The sequence below is a fragment of the Fundulus heteroclitus genome, chromosome 18 (genome assembly GCF_011125445.2).
Source record: "Fundulus heteroclitus isolate FHET01 chromosome 18, MU-UCD_Fhet_4.1, whole genome shotgun sequence".
Taxonomy (NCBI): domain Eukaryota; kingdom Metazoa; phylum Chordata; class Actinopteri; order Cyprinodontiformes; family Fundulidae; genus Fundulus; species Fundulus heteroclitus.
In genome coordinates this window covers 22,939,655-22,960,589 of record NC_046378.1, presented here as the reverse complement: position 1 = coordinate 22,960,589, position 20,935 = coordinate 22,939,655, and the positions used below count along the sequence as shown (strand labels likewise).

General features: G+C 40.3%; 2 protein-coding genes across 4 annotated transcripts in view; both read left to right on the top strand.

The window, feature by feature from the left end:
• The first annotated feature begins 3,421 nt into the window (after positions 1 to 3,421).
• Positions 3,422 to 14,177, top strand: c18h19orf47 (chromosome 18 C19orf47 homolog). Of its 3 annotated transcripts, none has more exons than XM_036149783.1 (8): positions 3,422 to 3,524; positions 5,144 to 5,231; positions 6,780 to 6,894; positions 8,269 to 8,350; positions 10,731 to 10,856; positions 10,940 to 11,008; positions 12,966 to 13,039; positions 13,117 to 14,177. In XM_036149783.1, the coding sequence occupies exons 1-8, from the start codon at positions 3,506 to 3,508 to the stop codon at positions 13,648 to 13,650; spliced, it is 1,107 nt and encodes a 368-aa protein (XP_036005676.1). In that variant the 5' UTR covers positions 3,422 to 3,505; the 3' UTR covers positions 13,651 to 14,177. The 3 variants fall into 3 exon arrangements, with proteins under 3 accessions (XP_036005676.1, XP_036005674.1, XP_036005675.1); XM_036149781.1 differs by having other exon boundaries at positions 10,940 to 11,083; XM_036149782.1 differs by lacking the exon at positions 3,422 to 3,524 and adding an exon at positions 3,547 to 3,972 and having other exon boundaries at positions 10,940 to 11,083.
• Positions 14,178 to 20,066: 5,889 nt separating this feature from the next.
• ttc9b (tetratricopeptide repeat domain 9B) overlaps positions 20,067 to 20,935 on the top strand; it is a 38,733-nt gene continuing 37,864 nt past the window's right edge. Inside the window, exon 1 of the mRNA XM_036149686.1 lies at positions 20,067 to 20,927. Within this exon, the coding sequence (XP_036005579.1) occupies positions 20,429 to 20,927 (499 nt within the window). The 5' untranslated portion in view covers positions 20,067 to 20,428. The remainder of the gene's footprint in view (positions 20,928 to 20,935) is intronic.

Sequence of the window (20,935 nt, the reverse complement as noted above, 5' to 3'; positions counted from 1 at the left end):
AAAAAAAACTCAGATTTAAGCTTATTAAGTTATATTTGTTTCACTTAAGCTTGCTTTATTGCATTATTTTTAACAATCAATTTAAATTTGGTTCAGCAATGTCTTAAAAAGTCATAAATTCCAGTGAAACTTGCAGAAACCCTGTACAAATAAGATGAACGTTTGCTCCGACTTGGCTCCCGGTGGTCAGAAAAGGGACAGACCTCATGGAGTTTTTTCCCTTTATTTTCTCTAGTCTTGAATAAGGACAGTGTAAAAATTGCTGGAGATGCCTTTTTTTAGACTTCCTCCAAAAAAAAAAAAAAATGCAAATGTGATGAAATGTACTGGTGTCAGAGTAAGCATAAAACATATTCAATAGTTCTCATGTAAATAGGTTTTCGTGGTGCTACTTATATTATACGGGGCAGATCAGAAAACATTTAGCGGTGGAAAGGTTGCACACTGCCATTGCAGTGCTTCAAAGTGAATGAAAAACCCTGTTTGCCTCATGTTTTTGTTTAGACTGGAAAACAGTAATGGGGTTTTCTTCAAAGAGCAAAAGCTCTGAGAGTAAGTTTGTTATCAACTGCCTGCTTCATCTTTAAGTGTGATAAAGTGCTCTCTGAAGGTGTTTCGCCTCAGTTATGGCCACAGCCACCACCACCACCCCATCAGCAAGAATGATTTCATCTGTCTGAGTTTGCTTTAAATATCTGTAAGTTTACAGTAGAGGGAGAAAAAAAACAAAAAACAAAGAAAGGCTTTGGCAATTGATCGGGAATGGTGACTTTGTAGAAGGAAAACAGAGGTATAGGCAGCTTAATAAATCCTAGACAGAGAACCTGCCTAAATCTACATGTACTGTAATGTTGCAAAAGCATTAACTGAAAAAAGAGCTTTCCTATTTTTCTATGATGAGGTGAATGTTGCAATGTGTTTCTATTTTTCCACTGTTCTCCGTACACCGCTCACATTATCCCTGGTATGAAATGCAATACTTACAGTCTGAACATAATGTAGCATATTCTGCAGTAATTAGACTGACTGCTTTTATGTGTCAAGTGTGATGATGTATTGCTTTACCAATCAACTTTTGTTACAGTATTAAATATATATATATCAGCCAATAAATATTCAAAGAAACATTTATTTTGAGACAATCTTGGTGAAAAAGAAATAACTTGGAAAAAACATATATTTTTGTTCATTTATCGATGACGCACAGATGTTTCAGAAAGCTTTTTGTCAGAGAATTGTTTTTACAATTTTTATCAAATATTTACAATTTCTGACCATATAGAAAGAAAAAAAAACAAATGTGAAATATTTTTGAAATTATGGCCAAAAGAATATTATGACTTAAACATGTTGTTTGAGGCGCATTAATAAATGTATATTGTGTTCCGGAGCGTCCTCTATAGCTTCATTGTTTGTCCCTCCTGAAAAAGACCAGAGAAATGATATAATTGCAGGATTTTATTCAATGTTCCAGCCCTCTGACCCTGTGTGCAGACTTTAGCCTCTACTCCTATTTACTGTTCTTAAAGGTTTACATCATAAAGTTTCTCTGGACTGTAAATGCTGCGGGAGGTTTTCCTTTTGCTGAAGGTTCTACCACACACCATTTGAAATTTGTGAAGAAAAATAAAGACCATATTATAAAGTTAATTTCTCTTGATGTCACACACTTTATGGATTTATTCATTTTTGCACTGGTACTAAATTTGCTAAATCTTGTCAATATTTTAAACTGCATATTGAATATTTGCGGAGAAGATGGAATAAAGGCTTTAAATATTTATATCATTTTAGTGGCATAATCTCACACTGAAAATAAACCTCACCTTTTAATTTGAGCACAAGTGTTTAATTGTGCATGAAGAAATAATTATTTTCAGCAAAACCTCTGGGACTTTCACATTTATGGCACCTCTAACAGCTCCTGAATAAAAATAAAACTGAAGCATTTATGCCATTTCTACTTTACTCTTTTGAGCTGATCAGTTTCTTTGTTCTCTTCTTTTATTTCATAATAGATGAGTTTCTGTGTCCCTGATATGGCATGATACAGAGGTTTCCTTCAGAGACTCTTCAAAATAGTAAAGAGAAGTAAGCATGCCATTCAAGAAAAGCAAACGTGTCTATCTTCATAAGTCATGAATTCCTGATAAAATAACTACCCACTTACTGCTCTCATTGTCAGAGAAAGAATTTAAAATATATATTTTTTACAACTGTAATTGGGACTGAATACATTTGTTTTTCCACCAAGAAAAAGTAAACACAAAGGCGAAAAATAAAAGGTCAACAAAGGGTAAAAGAAAAATCTTCAAAGATCATGGTAACCCTTTCCAACATAGAAAGGACTCCTGGATCAATGTGTGCTTTTGTGCTTTTTTGTGTCTCTGCTCTGTCTTCTCTAACCTCAGTCAGTCGAGGCAGATGACCGTTCGCACTGAGCCCAGTTCTGCTGGAGGTTTTCCTTCCTGTTATAGTGGAGTTTTCTTCTCCACTGTCGCTTCATGCTTGCTCAGTATGAGGGATTGCTGCAAACTCATCAAACAATGCAGATGGCGGTCCCTGTGGCTCTACGCTCTTTCAGGAGGAGTGAATGCTGCTTGTCAAGACTAGATGCAATCTGCTGGGTTTCCTCAGATAGGAAACTTTTTGACCAATCTGTCTGGATGATATGATTTAATTGACTTAGTAAAGTGCCTTGAGATGGCATGCATTGTGAATTGCCGCTATACACCATAAATAAAATTGCTAGACACAACACAGAACTTGTGGTTGAACAGATATCACACAAATATGTCTTTCCAGATTCATGAAACAATTATAAAGGTGATGCATTAGAGAAATTAACTGTACCATTCCCCAGTCACCTGTCCTTGTACTTTCTGAAGAATTATAGCCTCTCTACGTCATTTCCTGGGATAAGTTGCATCTTTGCTGCTGTTCTTGCCACAAGACAAGACACTTGTCCAAAAGTCTTTCCATCGCTGTGTTTCTATATCCACTCACACCTTTCTAGGTGAAGCCTTTGTCGATGCAACTGAACCGCTCATCTTTAAGTTCACAATAAATCTAAAGAATCTCAATATTATTCACTAGTATGATCCAACAAGAAGATCAGATCTCTCAGTTAAAAACAGCCATTTTACTTAAAGAACTTTTATTGTAATTTTTGCGTTACCATAATGAAATTTTGGTGAAACACGGGCCCAGAATGCACATAGATTACACACACACAAGACATGTTTTTTTTTTGTTTTGTTTTTTGCACCAACAACACTCCATCAGAAGCTTAAAGCGTGAAAATAGTCATTAGCATTTGATCATATTAAAAACAAAGAAAAGTAAACGTATTTATATGGTTTATAACATATCTGCGTCGCCGTTGCGCGTGTTTGGGTTGATTCGTGTGACTCAGGAGTCTCTGTTGCCATCTGTCGGCCAACCGCTCGGCTCTGCGTGCTCGTTTCCGGCCTCTACCGGAAACTGCGTCATCTTCGTCGTAAACATGGCGACCGTGACAACAGGTGAGAGCGTTAAGGCCCGGCGAGCCGGACGCAATACATGGCAAAAAACAGTGAAATGTTGATATATTTAACTGTCCGGTCAAACTGTTAGCATCGTCGCGACAGTTCGGGCCTTTGTTGTTCACAGTTTTTACCGCTGGCGGATGTTTGCTGCTTTTATTCAGCGGCTAAACGATGCTAACAGAATGCTAGCATGTATCTGCTTGGCAGTGGGTTAACGTTGTTGTCTTAACGCCTGGTTTTCATCTTTATGGTCGAAAGCACAGACGGCACGAACCTGTTTATCCTTTCGTTCGGTCAAGTTGGGTAACTTTTCCATTAAATCATGTAGTATTTAAGGTTTTAGTGAACAATATTCACGCTTGACTGATGAGATTTTCCTCAACCAAGCCTTAAATATCGCGACATAATTAGTTATTCGTGCCAAGGGATGCCTGTGAACTAAACGGTTAGTGGTATTTACAGTATGCACGTCCATTTTGGAATATAGACTCGTTTAAAAGGCTGCGTTTGTTACAGATTTTGATCTTTAGCAGGCTATGGTTTTATGTACATTTTTCCTACCCAAATAACAGTAACCGGATTGCCCATGTATTTAGTTTTTGTTTCTCTCCCTTTTGTTGTTTAATCTCTTGAAGGTTCAAAAACGACTTGGTAACGCTGTAATTGCTGCTTACTTTATCTGCCTGGGAGGTTTTTCAGGATTAGATTGGTTGTAGCAGAAACGCAGCTTATGAAGTGCAAATATGGTTCTACGATCAGAGCTTTACCTGATTTTCTCAGTCTTTGGATTTAAACCAAATCCTCTGAAGTGTCTCTCCTGCAGCCTTGACTCTTATGAACTTGAGCCTGTCAAAATGTGAAACACTGTCTTCATTAGACCCGTCTTGTAAAACGAGGAGGACATGGACACCCTGCTTGTTAGAAAGCTCCTAAGTGTTAATTGGTAGTTTCGCCACGGTGACAGTTTTGTTTCCCGTCTCAGTTCATCAGTGAGAGTCGGAGGGTGCTGCTCGGTTATTGTTGCGGCAGCTGTTGTGCTTCCTTCGCTCAGTATCTGTAACTCAAGCCACAAGAGGCTTCATCGTTGGTGGTATAAATAACCTCCAGCTGCTCATGGTCAGCGTGTGTTAGTCCTCGACATACTGCCGTCTGCTCATGTTTACGTCTCCCACTGGTGTTGGGTGGAGACGAGAGCCAGCTCCTTCACTGTAGTCTACAGCGAGACTGGCAGCCATCAGTATATCTTTTAAGGACGCAGATTTTAGTATGACGTAGGAATTGTTGTTGCACTATATCACAATTCTTTCCTGCAATAATAAAAAAGATAGATTAATCGTAATATGAACATAAGTAGCATGGAAAACAATGTTTTAGCTAAGATTTTGTTATAACTTACGAGTTATCAGTTTGTGACTGTTTGCTTCCCTGCCGATTTTTGCCAGTTTTAGTTTACTGTTTGTGGTTTAATTCTCTGGGCTTTTGGCTTGCTTTGTAAAAGTAAAACACAATCTTTTTAATAATTCTTGTGGTCTTTTTTTTTTTGTATCTAATCATATTGATATAAATCTTAAATTCTTTGTCTTGTTTATACTGATTTTTTATTTATTTTTTATCAGCCACCTCGGAGTGGATTCAGTTTTTCATGGATGCCGGGATTCCTGCCGGCCTTGCTGTCACCTATGCAGTCTCCTTCGTGGACCACAGGTAACTTCCAGTCCTCATCAACGTGTTGTTGGAGATGTACCGACCAGAAATCTGGTCCCTGCTCTCTGATCAAAGATTTTGTAAAGCTCTATTTCCTCCAAAACCAAAAAAAGATGTTGACTGTTTTAAAATTCTCTTTAAATATTACAACATCCAGCATAGATTGAAAATTTTAGTCTATTAAGAATCAAATTTAAGATTCAATTATATAATAAAACGGAATAAGGATTTTTTTCCAAAAAGAGGAACAGGTTGCAGATTTTCTCTCTTAGTCTCAGCATCACTGCAAATCTAACACCAGGTTCCAGGTTGTGGGACAGAGTAATCTGTTCAACTACTCTGAAACTAATGACAGCATATCTTCTTCACTGTTTCGCAAGAAAGATTATAGTTTATTCACTTTTTTTGCATACTTGAAAATATAAAGATGCACCGTATAACAAGATTTTCATTTTCTTTCTACAAGACCATGTCAAAATAAATCACCGCTTTGTCCAGCTTCATATTTGAGCTGAAAATGGCCCATCTCTACAGTCAGATGTGTTAAGCTGTCAAATAATTAATTAATTTATTCTATACAGCCTTAAGAAGTGTGTTGGATTAATATTTGCATATGCTAGGAGCAGAGACACGTCACTAAATAAGTGAGACAGACTGTTTGGATGCTCAGCTGTGCAGTTAAACAGAATTTCAGAACAAACGCAAAAGGATTACAGAAAGGGGACATTGTAACACTTTAAACCGCCTTTAGCCGTAGTATATTACTGATTAGCGCATTTAGTGCTAAGTGTGTAAAGATCTACTTGGTCCTCAAGTATTTCCTGTAGACCAAGTAGATCTTTTGCAGTATTTCCTCCAGACTGACATTTTAAATCCAGCCTATTCTGTAACAGAAAGACGATGCTTTAAAGGGATATAACCGCTTATATTTGGTTTAATAGGATTAGCTTTTCTGTTACCTGCTGACATCTTCCTTTCAGCTTCAGTCAAGTGGCATCCTGAAGGAACATCCAACATGGCTCCATTTTTAGAAGCCTTTAATAGCTCTTTTTACTTCTTCTGGCATTCCTTTTCACTTCCCTGCTGAGACTGAAAACAGTTATTTGTGGAGTCTGTAGCAACTTCTCCACTGATAAATGTTGTTTTCAGCACAACATGATAGATTCAGATATGCAGACGCCTGTCCACCGTGGCTACACGCTCTTTTAGGAGGAATGAAGGCTGCTTGTCAAAGACTCGATGCAATCTGTCGGGTTTCCTTGGAGAGGAAACATTTTGACCAATCTGTCGGCATGATTTGATTGAATTTGAAAAGTAAAGGGCCTTGAGATGATGTGTTATATAAATAAAACTGAATTGAATCTGGGTGGAAAAAAGAGTTTCAGTTTCCAACCTTCCGGTGATTTATCACAGCCAATCAGGTATAAAATCAGCAGACTCCTCTCAGCGGCCACTCTCAGTGTATCTCTACCATATATAAGACATCTTATGTGTTTATTTTCGTTTCTCTCACGTTTGTGTCCCATTCTGTTTGCATGGTCACTTCAGAATTCAGAAGAACATGCTGATGGACCTCAGTAAAGACATCATGATGGACCTCGGCATCACAGTCATTGGAGACATCATTGCCATTCTTAAACATGCCAAACAGGTGTACAGGCAGGTGAGTCCAGATGTTAGTGTTTTAAAGCTCCAGTTGTTGCTGCTTCGCTGTTGAGAGTTTGAATTTACCAAGTACCTACAAACCTTTTGACGGGGTTTATGCGGCATAGAGGGCTGTGAAAGGAGTTGGCCTCTTACATGTTTCCTTTATTTTTGCTTCTTTTGTCATGTTAAATGTCTATCATTAAACCAATTCAACTTTCAGAGTAAATAAAAAAATTACCTTTGAATTGGTGATTTTATTTATATAGGGCAGAAAGTATATGGAAATCCAGCTGACCCCTACGCTAAACAGCAATTATCCCCTAAACTTAGTAATTAGTTCCTGAGATGGAAACCTTGTTAACTAATTTAAATGGTAAACTGAACTTGACTACTGTGTTTAATTACTGTAATTAAAATGTGTCTGTATGAGTGGATTAAACTGATTATGTACTTCTGTATATAACCTAGGTGCTGTTTGTTTGTAATGTGCCTTGAGATGACGTTCATTTTGAATTTGTGCTTCTAGAAGTAAGCTGAGTTGAAAACTGAATAGTTGTGCCATCCATTGGCTGCAGAAACAACCATTCAAGCATTTGTAGAAACTGGCAGTGAGCGTTTTCCTTTGCTGTGGAGGAATTTTGGCCCAAGTTTTTTTTTTTTCAGGACACAGTCTCTAATTTAGCCCACAATGGAGGGTTTTTATGCATGAACAGCCTGATTAAGGTTATACCGTAGCATTTTAGTCAACCTCAAGTCCAAATTATCGTTAGGCAACGCCAAACCCTTCATTTTTGGTTTTCAGCCCCTCGGAGGTGGTCTTGTTGTTAGAGAACCAGGTTGCTTGATCTTAAATTACCAAAATTATGGTTGGATTTTCTCCTTCACCAGTTTCTGGCAGAGTAGAGAGTTTGTCACTCCATCAATAACCAAGTCTTTAGAAAGCAAGCAGCCCATGGCCAGGGACAAGCACAAAAACAGTTTGGTTAATCACTGTTGATTTTCACTTTAACAATATTAACATTTGTCTTTTAGCAGAAGGAATCTGTAAGGGGGCAAATGTTGTCTCATGGTGCTATAGTCCGCTTTATTCTCTATATTGACTCTTCCTTGCTGTAAAATATAAAAAGCTGTTCTTCACATGATGGCTGCTGGTCATTTCAACCATCTTGTTCCATAGTGGCCGGTTTTAGTAGAAGCTTTTTTTTTTTTTACCAAACCACCAAGAGCAATAAAGTGATACACATTGATAACATTGGAAGGACACAAATTTGAGTAGAATGGGAATATGATTTTTTTTTTCTGAATCTCAGTTCATATTTATGTGTGGTCCTGTTTTTGTTTTTTTCAAAATTCCTGTAAAATTTTACGTTTTCTGCTGGTGTTTTTTCAGGACATGTGCAAAATGGCAACTGAGGCCATCTCCTCGGGCCAGACCAGTGTCAAGGCTGAGCTCCGAAGAACCGCCAACACTCGTAAGTATCAAAACGTCATTTTTGTTTAATCTGTACAAGGCAGAGGCCAGTATGCTTTGAGCTTTGTGTGATAGCACACTGTTCCACCATTCAACAGAACAAACGTAGACACAAGGTTACAGAATGACAAAGTCAAGGATCTGATTAAAGAACAATTAAAAAAAACATATCGACCTGATCTGTGCTACAGCATCCAGAAAAACCTCCTGATGAATTGTGCTGACTGTAACGTAACCCTTTATTTGGCATCAACAAATGCAGAACTATATTCCGTATAAGAAATTAACGACTTTATGGCTCCGAATAGAAATGTTCTGGTTAAAGAAAGGCGGTGATTGAATTTTGTTTGTTTTAGGGTGATCTGACTTCATTTGACCCAAGCTAATTTTGACATGTTTAGCATTGGGCTATATTAGTGACCTACATAATAGTCTAATTAATTCAAGTATTTACTAAACCTGCTAAACTATTTGCTCTACACACTTAAAATTATTAACTTTGTTTATGCTGACCTGATTCGTAATGAGACTTTTCTGCACTCACATATGAAATTTGCACTCTTCCAAAATAAGACTTTTGATTTTATTTGATTTGTCTTCAAATATTTAGATTAAACCCCAACTTAATGTTGGGATAATTTTGATTTTGTTCAAACCATTTTACAAGAACCTAAAGGCCTGGAGAGGCTGCCTCTCCTTCAGGTATAGGTCCGTGTTTTCATACCAGTTTCTGCAGCTGGAGCTCAGTTTCTGCTGACATCATAAATATATTTACCCACTGGAAGTGATAAAGAAAAGTAAACAAAAATGCACGCTTCCACAGGGATGCCAAATCTTTGTTATTTTGCAGCTTTTAATAGCCACTGGTGGTAAAAATGAAACAAAGGGCTACATTTAAATAAAAAAGCCTATATGTGGTTTGAAATGATTAAAAAGGCCAGTTATTTATCAGTTCAGTGACAGAACCACGTCTTCTCAATAAGAACATCTCAGGCTACATCACAATAAAACCGTCCAGACTGATGGAAAGCGCCTTCACTCACTCTAAAGAGGTTGCTCTGGTTCAGCCTCCCATCTTTTTAGTTTTTTTCCCCCCAACTTTCCCCTTTGAACAACGTTTTATCCCAACAAAAGCAACGCTGCAGTAACGGTGGCCGGTGCAGATAAGAGCGAATGACTGCTCCTCAGGTAGCACTCCTGTCCCAACATGCATCTCTGCATGACGTGCCTCACATTCTCCGCGAGAAACACAAGGAGGTGATCGATTCGTCAGCCCACCCAGGAGCCAGATGAATAACGTCTGGAATCACCCTGCGTTTGTGTTGGCAGTAATCCTGCAGACGAGCCACACAGAGCGGCTGCTGTAATCCAGCGCTCAGGTTAGGGACCGGAGCCGTTGTTTGTTTGAGGTCAAAGTTTTCCTCTGATAAATGTTTTGACTCATTTGTTATAATTAGGCTGAGTTTGTTTTCCTTTCCTGCTCTTCGGGTCCCAGCGAAGCTCCTGCAGATCCAGTCTGCGGCACCGCATGCGACGGCTGGTAATGTCAGGGTGTCGACTCGTCTCTGAGCCATCGCTGAACGCTTTGTGCGATGACGCAGGTCGTGTTTATCCGCTCTGGGAGGATAATCGGAGCGCACAGAAATATTTGGATGTTTCTTAGCTGTCAGACTTGTACGACCGTGATCCAGAGTTTCCTAGTAGATCATTAGAATATAATACGATGATCAGCCTTTCATTTTGTCTGTCGTACTGAAAGCTGACCCTTCAGTTTGCTGCTGCAGCAGAGGCGTATGGGTCGCTGCAACAAAGGGTTTAAAGTGAGAGATTTTGGAGGTAAAATAGTCAAATTGACACGACTCTGAATCAAGATGAATCCTTTAATTGTCCAAATAAACGGTAGACAAATACAAAAAGGTGACTTCATATATATGTTTAGAATATAGCAGGATGGAAAAATGCAACTAATGTTAGCTTTGATTAAAAAATATAAAATAGAAAAGATTACCGGTAACCTGCAGAACCCCTGGTTAAGGTCTTTTTTATTATTATTATTGACTTGAACAGAACGCGTTCCCATGCAACAGTGATCACGTGGTGTCTGTAATTATTTGAAGCAGTGTTTGTCTCAGGGCGGGTAAACGACTTTATATTGTGTTAGATATTTAATTACCCTGTTGTATATTGTGTGCCAGAAATTATGAAAAGCTTTGTGGGAGTTTAATGCCACACATATTGAAAAGGGTGAAGACAAGCCTAAAGTTACACCTTATCGTACAAATATAACAGCTGACTTTCTGGCCTTTTCTAAAGTTACAATTATTTTAATAAATTAGAGGGGGAAAACAGAAAATGAATCTACTCCTGTGTCTTTTTTTCAGCCGCTACCCGTATGATTGCCAACGCGTTGAGCCACGACTCCCCTCCTGCCACTCCAGCCCGCCGACCCGTTGACAACCGGCTCTCCGTCACGGTGTCCAACTCGCAGGCGAACAAGAACAAAGCAGGTAGGCGACATGTTTTATTTTTTCCTCCCCTCCCGCCTTCTGTTTCCCCGAGGCGCCGTTTAATCCCCCGTGTCTTTATTCAGTCGTGAGCCAGCCAGCCGACGAGGGGAAGCCCGCAGCAAAGCGCCGACGTGTCACAGCTGAGATGGAAGGCAAGTACATCATCAGCATGCCAAAGGGCACCACGCCTCGTACACGTCGAATCCTGGCCCAGCAGGCCAAGAAAGGTAGGCCTGACCGTGCGGCCTCGCCGACGGCATAACTAGCTAACACCAGCACCCAGCGACACTAATCAGCACCAAGTTTAGTCCTCGACCCTTTCTAAACTCTTCACTAACCAGACTAACTCTCCTTGCTTTGTGCTCATCTTCTCTGACGTCACAAACTTTAAGGGAATTGCAAAACGTTTCATAAGGAGTTCAAAGAATGGCTCTTTCTCAATTCACGAGAACACAAGTCCGTTCTTGGTAAGAACACAGGAAGTACAGACAGGGAGAACGGGAACACGCAGAACGTATCTCCGTGTTTTGGAACAGAAGCGTACTCGTTTACTCGTGTAATCACCACACACACAGGTCATCTGGACCTGCATTTTAGTAGTAGTCTTTAGATAATAAATTATTACTTATATTGATCATAAAATGAAATGATTGTATGAATAATGTACTCATTGTCCAATGTGAAAGGTAATGTTTTGTGTTAAATAAATTAAAATTTAAGTTCTTTAGCCTTTTTTTAACATACAAAACTTTTTGTACACTACACCATATTTTATTGAAAATATTTTTAAAACAATAATATTTTTAATATCTAAAAAAAAAAACCTAAAAAGATATCTTTAAAAAATTACATAATTGTGGCTATGAAACCAGCAGTCGCGGTGCATTCTGGGAAAGAAGTCAGTCTGAAGAACGCACAAGTCTCCTCGATAACGAGGGCGGGGCGAGAACAACATCCGGGGGTTGAGAAACGTCCAGGAGATAACGTGTTAAAAGCAGGGCTTTGAAACGATTTTTTTTTTTTTTCCCAATCGGTTCGTTCTGAACATAAACGGAATTATAACGTTTCCGGTTATGAGTTTCACCAATAAATTGACGTTCCCGAACCGGTTAGAACAAAAAAATACTGTTCCCGGAACGGTTAATTTCGTTCCTGTCAGCTGTTTAATGCTAAAGAATTATGTCACATCTTTCTCATCCAGCTTAAACCATCTATTGATATTGTGTTTGGAACGAGCGATTTACTTAACGATGGATCGTAATTTACCTCTTATTTAAGATGTGTAGCTCTAGTGGAGACACCGCTCTCTCTCCATTCAGTCAGCGAATGTGTGATGTGATGTCACACAGGAAGTGAACCTCAGCCGTCATGGTAACGTGCGCAGGAAAATAATTACTTTTTTTTTTTTTAGTTAATTAGGCAACGAAAACTTTGAGGAACGAAATAAAACCGATATTAACCGGTTACCATTATTTTTAAATAAGTGTTCCAGTTCCAGAACATAAAAAATAATAACGTTTCCGATTTCGTTTCTGTTCCCTGTAAAATACAAAAAATTCCCGGTTTTCGTTCCTTGAACCGGTTCAACGCCCTGGTTAAAAGTGACAGTGATCAATTTGAAATGTGAGAGGTGGACTTCGTGGGTGAGGCTGATTGGTTGCCGTGGAGATGGGGTGGGGGGGGGGGTCTCTGGTTTCGACCTCAGACCCTCCTTTGCAGATGTGAAACATTAATTTCTGCCTCGGGTTCATCTGGATCCCAGCCGCTCAGTCCGTCCTGTCCTTCACATAAATGTTGACGTCAGCAACTTTTACCATATGAGGCTCAGAACCTGCGTCCCAGTAAGCGCCTCCAGGTTTAGCTCACGCAAAATGTATTCATGTATCAACGGAAACTAAGCCCTGGTCTGTAGAGAAAACTTACTTAGAATTGCAGAGTTACTTCTGGGAAAAAGGGTTAGCAAGCACAAAGTGTAGCCTCTACCTTACATAACTAAGACGAAGCCAATCCTTGCATAAGCGGTCGCTATTTTAAGAGACAACAGCTAGAAGTTCAGGCTTAAGTCGTGGCTTTTGTCTTTGTCTGAAACTGTTTCTTCTCCTAAAACAGGTTTGAAGCGCACCTCCGTCTTTGAAAGACTGGGAGCCGAGTCGATGGCAGATACAACAACCAGTAACAGCAAGGTGAGTGCGGTCAGCGTGACCCGAGCTTCCTACTGCCTCCGCTGAAGCTGCCATCTAAACTTGTCGTGTTCTGGCAGCCCACCGGCGTGTTCAGTCGCCTCGACGGGGGAGACGCAGGCAAGGCGATGTCGAAGCAAGGAACTACGGAGACAAACGTGGACGAAGATGAAGAGGAAAGCGACGGAGAAGGCTCTGTCCTGCAGTACGCCGGGGTCCTTAAGAGACTCCCGCCATTGAAGAAGAAAGCATCAAAGAAGCCCCCTGCCACCCTGCGTCGCCTGGGTGGAAAATTCAAGCTCCCCCCCTCTGATACGCCCACATCCTCTTCTACCTCAGCCCCGAATGGCCTCCCGACCCCCAAAATTAGCGTTCTTCAGAGACTGGGCAAGCCCCCCGCCACAAGCCCAGCCGTGACGGCAGCATCGGCTGACACTCAGGACAACAGAGTGACGAGCACCAGGTCCAGAGCGCTGGAGAGGTCCACTGTGGCCAGTTCAAAGGTCAGCAGCAGCAACATCACCGGGGGCGGGGCAGGAGGGGAGTCCGCGGGGGCCAAGATGGACGTCCAAGCTGTCAGTGTTTTCAAAAGACTGGGCAACAAGAAGCCCTAACCTACCCATTCAGACTCACACTCTAAAATCTAAAGTTTTCTATCATCCCGCTTTTCTTCCATCCAGGACGACAGGTTGGGTTTATCAATATTACATTTATTTTAGTTTATTTTTCATGTTTCAAGCTGCCATTGATGAATCACTTTTATTTAATGCCTGGGGTGTTTATTTAAAAGCTTTTTGAGATGCTGTGTTTAAAGTTGCTCAGCCTGCAGGCTTTAGTATCATGTGTCATATCGGTCATTTTCTGTATTTTAGAAGCTAAGGTATGAGCATGAGCTGGAGTGCAGTTCTAATTTTTCCCCTGTTTACATACAGGTGCGTCTCAGTGAGTTAGGATATCATGAAAAAGTAACTCATTTTGGTAATTCAGTTCACAAAGTGAAACTCAGGTTCGGTTTAATTCAGTTTATTTATATAGTGCCAATTTTTCTCTCGGCAATAACTCATCGATCGCCTTTCGACAGGAGTGTCCACAGTTCAAGGATGGTACAAATATGGCCCTCACACAAATGGCGCAGTTTTTGCAAAAAAAAAATTTAGGATTAGATTTTTTATGAAAAATTAATCACATTAAATTGAATTATGTACAACCTAAAGTATTTATGTTTTATTTTTGGCTTTTCATTTTAATATTATAGTGAGTAGGGCCTAAAACATCCACAGACTTGGGCACATCCATTTCATTTAAACTTTGCTAAATGGAGAACGTTTTTTTTTTTTTTTTTCACTATTGGGATCAGATTAAATTTTCCGGACCAAACAAAATAGAAAGCGTTCAACCAAGAAGGTTAGGAATCTGTACAGATTTCCTTTATTAATGCCGTCTGAGTAAGTTTTATGGACCTATAACAACTTATTTTCTACATGTTTAATCTAATGCTGAGCGCTTAAAAATAATTCACAGTAAAATGAGGTTTGGTGGGAGTGGCCCAAATACTTTTTCTTTGGTAATCTGTTCTGTGGAGCTAAAAGTTTGGACACCCCTGCCTTATGAGGGGAACTTGTAGGTAAGGTCAGTCTGCTGGTCAATCAGAAACAGCAACACCAGGTCATTACAGCAGCTTGTGACACCTCGGTCAGTGTGGACGGTACCACATCCTGCTGGGAGATGAAATCAGCATCTCCAAGATGCTTTTCCTCAGAGTCAAGTAAGAAATGCTGTAAAGCAGGGGTCACCAACATGGTGCCACCAAGTAGCCCCTGAGAACCACATGTGGCGCCAACGAGCATGTTCTACAAAAAAGAAAAGCACAATCCACCAGTTTGTCCATTTTTCTTCCTGTTTATTCACATTTGCATTTATATAGATTTTAAACTGACAACATCTATCACCTTGCATGAAAAAAGTGTTTATTTTACATACATTTAAAGTGAACTCTAGTTCTAGTTAAAAGGTCAGTACTGGCAGCCCTTTGTTTGATGCACAACACCAATGAAGTAGCTCTCAGTTTCAAAAAGGTTGGTGACCCCCGCTCTACAGTCTCCTGGTAGATGCTGCTGTGGAGTTAATAAAACACAGCTGCCCAACACCAGTGGCTCCCACAAAAACCCCTGACTGGAAACTTCACAGTGGACATAAAGCCACTTCAACTCTGTTCTCCTCTGAGATTTCTCACCTGCTTTCCTTTGAAAGCACTTTGGACCACCGAGCATCAGTCCAGTCTCTTTTTCTCCTTATCCTGGCTACGCTGTGTCTGGTGTTGTCTCTGGTTCAGGCGTAACAACCTGAGGACTGAGACAGGATCAGATTCCCTGGAGAACGTCTGCCTGATTTGACTCTTAAAGCTACAACTCCAGCTGTGCTCCATAGCTTGTGGCTCTCCACCAAATCTTGATCAACCTTTGGTCCACTATCCTTTTGTAGCCGCAGGTATCCCTGTTATTTGTGCAGCTTCTTCTGCCACACTATTTCCTTCCACTAGACTTTCGTTAAATATGCTGTGATGCACTCTCTGAACGTCCATTTTCTTAAGTTATGATCTTTTGCGGCTTTCCGTCCTTGGAGAGGGTGTCGGTAACGGTCTGCTGGGTGACTGTCAAGAGGCCATAACAGGCCTACGTTAAAAAATACCTTTTTTAAATTAGAGTTTTCTAATATTCTAACGTTCTTATATACTGAATTTTTGGCTTTAATTCATAATGTTTAAAATATACCGCTCAAGGGGTGACAGATTTGTATAAAGGTTTCACTTTAAACTGAATTACTGAAATCAACTTTTTTGTGATACTCTTATTTGAAACGCACCGGTATAAGGACTCTGCTGCCTATACTTTCCCCTTTGAGAGTTGATATGATCATCTAGTAGATTATGGCTGAATGTTACATATTTCCAAAAGTTATTACTTACCTGGATAGGTTTAGATTAGCAGCCAGCAGTTGGAGACAGTGCACATGCTGATGTGACTGATTGCTGAATCTAGTCATGTAATCTTCACCTGAAAATACCTCCTGTATCGTGTTTTATCATCAAAGGCTTCTGAGCTTTGACCATATATTTTTTTTTTTGCAAAAAAAAAAAACAATATGTTAGAAGTTATACCTTGATCAATCGTCAGTGAGCCTTTGAGACTAGAAAAACAACATACCTCTGCTTCAGTGCTTCTGTTAAATGGTAGTAGCACCTTTTACCTGTTTGACCACAGTCGGAGCGTTTTTCTAGAACCTACTTGAACACCCGGTCTGCTTTTTATATTTCTACTCGGACGCTCTAGTGTAGGACCTCAGAGGTGCCATCAGTTCCCTGTAGATACTTTACCTCAATCCACTAAGAGATTGTTCAAACCTGCAGTTGGTTGCACTGTAAATATTTTAAAATGTTTTTATGGATTAAAGGAAAAAACAAAGTAGGGCAAAAAAAAAAAAAATATCAGCATTGATGACTTTTTTTTTTCTTGAGAGGAAAAAAAGCTGTCATGGATTTTAACAAACCGTGCTTGAAATATAATAGCAATGTTATGATCAATGTCTGCGTTAGCGTATAGCGACAATGTCAAGCACCCGTTTTCCTTTGAAAACACCGAGCACCTCATTTCTCAATAAACCCTTTCAACCTCCTCTCTGCACGTGGTGATGTTAACTGAGTGAAATGAATGGGGGGGGGGGGGGTCATGCTAGTAAATAGAACTATATCATTATAGCTGGAGAAGGTAAAAACATCTGAATGTCTGAATGGCAAATGCCTCAACTTAAGACTGTTAAAACTGGTCTTGGCTCCACGTTTTAACCATTAACTGAAGTCCTAGCTGATATTTAAATAATATAAAGTCTGTTCATTGCAAAGATTTGGGGGCATCGTTGCTGCTTCCATAGGATTTAAGAGAAAGGGAATCACGCAGCTAATTTAAATGCACTTGAACAATTAAAACCGTTTGTTGTGACCACCCCTGTTAAACCAGGAGATCTTGCTGGTTTGTGGCATAATGGTTGTGTAGGATTCACCAGAGTCTCAGTGGCTGTGATAAGACAGACGTGTTACAGTGAACCCCAGTACTGTAGCAGATACATTAGTCATAAAAAAGAAGTGTAGGTAGATGGGTAATGTAAAAGACCCAGACTCTTAAGATGCATAGCAGGAGCACAAGCAAATAGGAACAAATTTATTTATTTACATGGTAAAATTTAAACACCAACAATGATAATCGCCAATAAAAGCTGCATCACAAACATGAAGACATATGAACATGTTTCCTGTCCTTCTGAGCCAGCAATGTCTGCAGTTCGGTTTAATTTTTACTAATTATTTCAGTATACCACGTTATAACAAACGCAGGCTAAATTGAAGCGAACAGAATTGCATGTGTTCAAAACAGTAGAAGTCCTACATCAGTCTGACTCGTAGCTGTAGTAGAGTATTAGTAAACCGACATGCATGCTGCTGATTCTGTTTAATTGAATGAATTGAAAGTGAATGTGTTCAAAACAACACCAGTGTGAAGTTTAGTCAGTGAGGTGATTCATCCTGTGGGGAGAAAAAAAGGACTATTCCAACTGATCAGAGATCAGCTAAAATGAGAAAAACTCAGATTGATCAACTCCTGGTAGGATCACAGAAGGTCTACAGTGACCTGAGTGCCATAATAGTTAGAAGAATATGCATATTTGAAGCCCAGGCATCCCTGCAAAGTCCCACATTGTATTTACTAATCAAAGGATTGTTCGTTTGGAGCAGTTTGTCAGACGAGCTCCAAACACTTCCATGTTTGCAGGCTGTTGCTCTTTTGCCAACATAAAATACCAAATGCTGCGCTCTGTTTTGGGAACCCTGGGAACTCTCATATGATTGGCTCAGGAGCCAGGAAGTAAACACGAGCAACACACTGGACCAAAGTAGTTCCACACCGTACTCAGACTCAGACTCAGACATACTTTAATAATCCCAGAGGGAAATTGCAGAGGTTACTTCTAGGTTTGAAAGGAGAAAGACATTGCTGATGCAGAGGACCGATTATTTATAGGGAATGTTACATCCATCCCGGGTGACAAATGAGAACAATTAAAGTTGATTTTACAGTAAATATCGTACTTATTGCTCCTTTAAGTAACAGCGCATGTGAAACGTGGCATTTTAATGATCATGCTATTGGGATATTTCTCATACTATGGTTTCGACGCCTATTTGTCAACTGCCATGGATATATTTGAGTGTATCGAAATATTTGAAGAAGCCATGTTGCCTTAAACAAAAGCAGAAATCCCCTTTGAAACTGTTTCAACTGGACAAGAACCCCAAACACACCTGTCAGCAAGTAAGTACCACGTTGGTCCCAGAGAAAGAAAATTAACGGTAAGGAGCAGCCAGCACAATCCCTAAGGTGAAATCAGACATGATGTGTCTGACAAAAAAAAATCAAGAAATGCGTGGGAATTATTCAAAGTAGTTGAATCATCCTGGACTGGATTACTTCTTATCGGATGCCAGAAGTTGGTCGACTGAATCCAGCAGCAATGTGTGGCAGTGTTCAGTTATAAAACAGAATAGTAGTAATGTAAATCACAGGAAAGCTACAACCGTGATACTAAATGTTGCAGTTTGTTTTAAAGGTAGGTATTTCTGTTTTTATGCAGTAATGTACATTTTTTCTTCACTCCTATGAAGATAATATTATTAACTGTAGACAGTGTTTTTATGTATTTATTTTGACACAAAAAAAGCAAAAGCGGCTACAATGACAAACATCTGAGCCGTAAAGGAGTATGAGCTTGTTTTTCTTCCTGAACTTACCACATAGTCTTAGGACATTGCAATCAAATGACTTTAATATATTATATTACTACTGAAAAAAATAACAAAAAATTAATAAAAATGGAGATTAGAACAGTTTTATCCAAGATAAGTAATCTCAGACCCTGGATAATTATAACTATGCAAAACAAGGGTTCCCAATCTTTTAAGCTTGCGACCCCCAAAATATCTGTGGCACAGACTGGTGACCCTTTTTTGGCGGGTGATGGGTTGGACTATAGGAATAAGTTCATAATATTTTTGGAAATTTATGAATAAAGTAGTATTTTTATATGGATTTTTACAAAAAAAGTGCCTCCTTCCTCCTGCATTAAAATAAGAAACGTTGAGCATGTTGGAAAGTTAAACTTTGGTACCATTTTCCCAAGTAAAATGCAAAATCTTTTTAGCACATCAGCATCAAATCATTTTGCGACTCCTACTTTGGAGACCCCTGATGTAAAACATTCTCAGAATATGGCCACAAATTAGGCCACAGTTTAGGTAATTATTTGCAAAACGCACTGAGAATAGCTAAAGAAAGCTTAAGAAAGCTAAAAAAAATAAGCCAAATGAAGTCAGCAAAGTCATACAATAATATTTAATGGAAAATGCCCAAACTGCATCCACGAGTGCCGTAAGTAAATTTAAAGGCAGATATCTTTTCTGTGATGAGGATGCTGGAATGACATGCTTCTGTAAACAAGTTATGCATACCTTAGAAAGGGCTCAAGGTATACTATAAATGAAGTATCATCACTTTAAATATTTCTATAGTCCTGGTTCCTGGGCTCCAGCAGAAACATAAATAAGTGTACTTTGCTGTTTGTCCAGCTGGGGTCGCTGTCTGTTTCTTCTTTGATGTTTTCCCCTCACCTCACCCTGAAAACCTTATCAGCTGAAGTCATCAGGTGCTTTTTGTTAGCTTTAGTTGTATAAAAACACAGACCCGAATTCTATTATTACATTTATCCTATCATTCAAACTAACAATGAAACCTAATTACAAGTAAACAACGACGAGCTTATAAACGTGATAACCTAGCAATGTTATCAACAGACGTCGGCATCGTTTTGCAGTAAAGATTTGAATCGATCTTCACGAGGAATGTTTGCTTTATTTGTTCATTTTTGCGTAGAAGCTCCGCCGCAGCAACAACGCCTCACGACTTGTTTTTTTTTTCTCTCTCTCTCTCTCTCTCCCATGAAGCTGTGCGGCATGAGGGCTTCGTGTGCGCGCGCTGTCTGTGGTGCTGAAGCTGCGCGTGCCGTCCACAAGAAGAGCATCCTTCCGCGAGACCACGGAGCGGAATTCTGTTTTCGACCGTTGTAGCCTAACGTTCGGGGGGATCTCTGGATGTTTTCCCCCGACTTCTTTTTAGCTCGTTTCCGCGTCTTTAAAGCATTTTAAGTGACAATCCACAGACGCATCTGACCATTTTCCTCTCGTTTCTTTTGTTTGTTTGTTTTTTTCGGAGGTTTTTTTGTTTTTTTTTATCGACGCTTCCCGTCAGTTGAGTGCCGCCTGCCTGCCCCGCCGATACCGCATCCTTTATGCACAGCACGCTGCTCCGATCCTCCCCGACGAAACACACCGAGCACAATGGCCCCCTCCATCTGCCTTCACTGAGGGACATGGAAGCCAAACAGCACCCGATAAAAAGCCTAAAGAGCTACCCGGAGACCGGCGGTCGTAGCCTGGCAGCGGTCGCCGTAGGAGGAGGCGGCAGTGGTGGTGGTGGAGGAGGAGGTGGAGGTGGAGGAGGAGGAGACGGCGGGTATCTGGCCGGTTCGGGCGAAATGGAGATGGAGCTGAAGATCCAGAAAGCCATCGACTTCAAGGCGGAGGGCCACCGCTGCTACAAGGAGAAGAAATTCCGGGAGGCGATAGGCAAGTACCACCGTGCCCTGCTGCAGCTCAAAGGGGTCCACGTCGTGGACGGGACGACGGGCTCCGAAGTGAGCCTGCTGAGTCAAGCCGCGGCCAAGCTGACCGAGGAGCAGCGGAGAGCCGTGGAGAGCACCGAGATCGAGTGCTACGACAGCCTGACAGGTGAGCGA

Bases quoted from the DNA above. Each gene is read 5' to 3' on its own strand.
- c18h19orf47 (XM_036149781.1), top strand. The intron at 8,351-10,730 runs GTAAGTATCAAA...TCTTTTTTTCAG, and splicing joins CCGAAGAACCGCCAACACTC to CCGCTACCCGTATGATTGCC. The intron at 11,084-12,965 runs GTAGGCCTGACC...CTCCTAAAACAG, and splicing joins GGCCCAGCAGGCCAAGAAAG to GTTTGAAGCGCACCTCCGTC.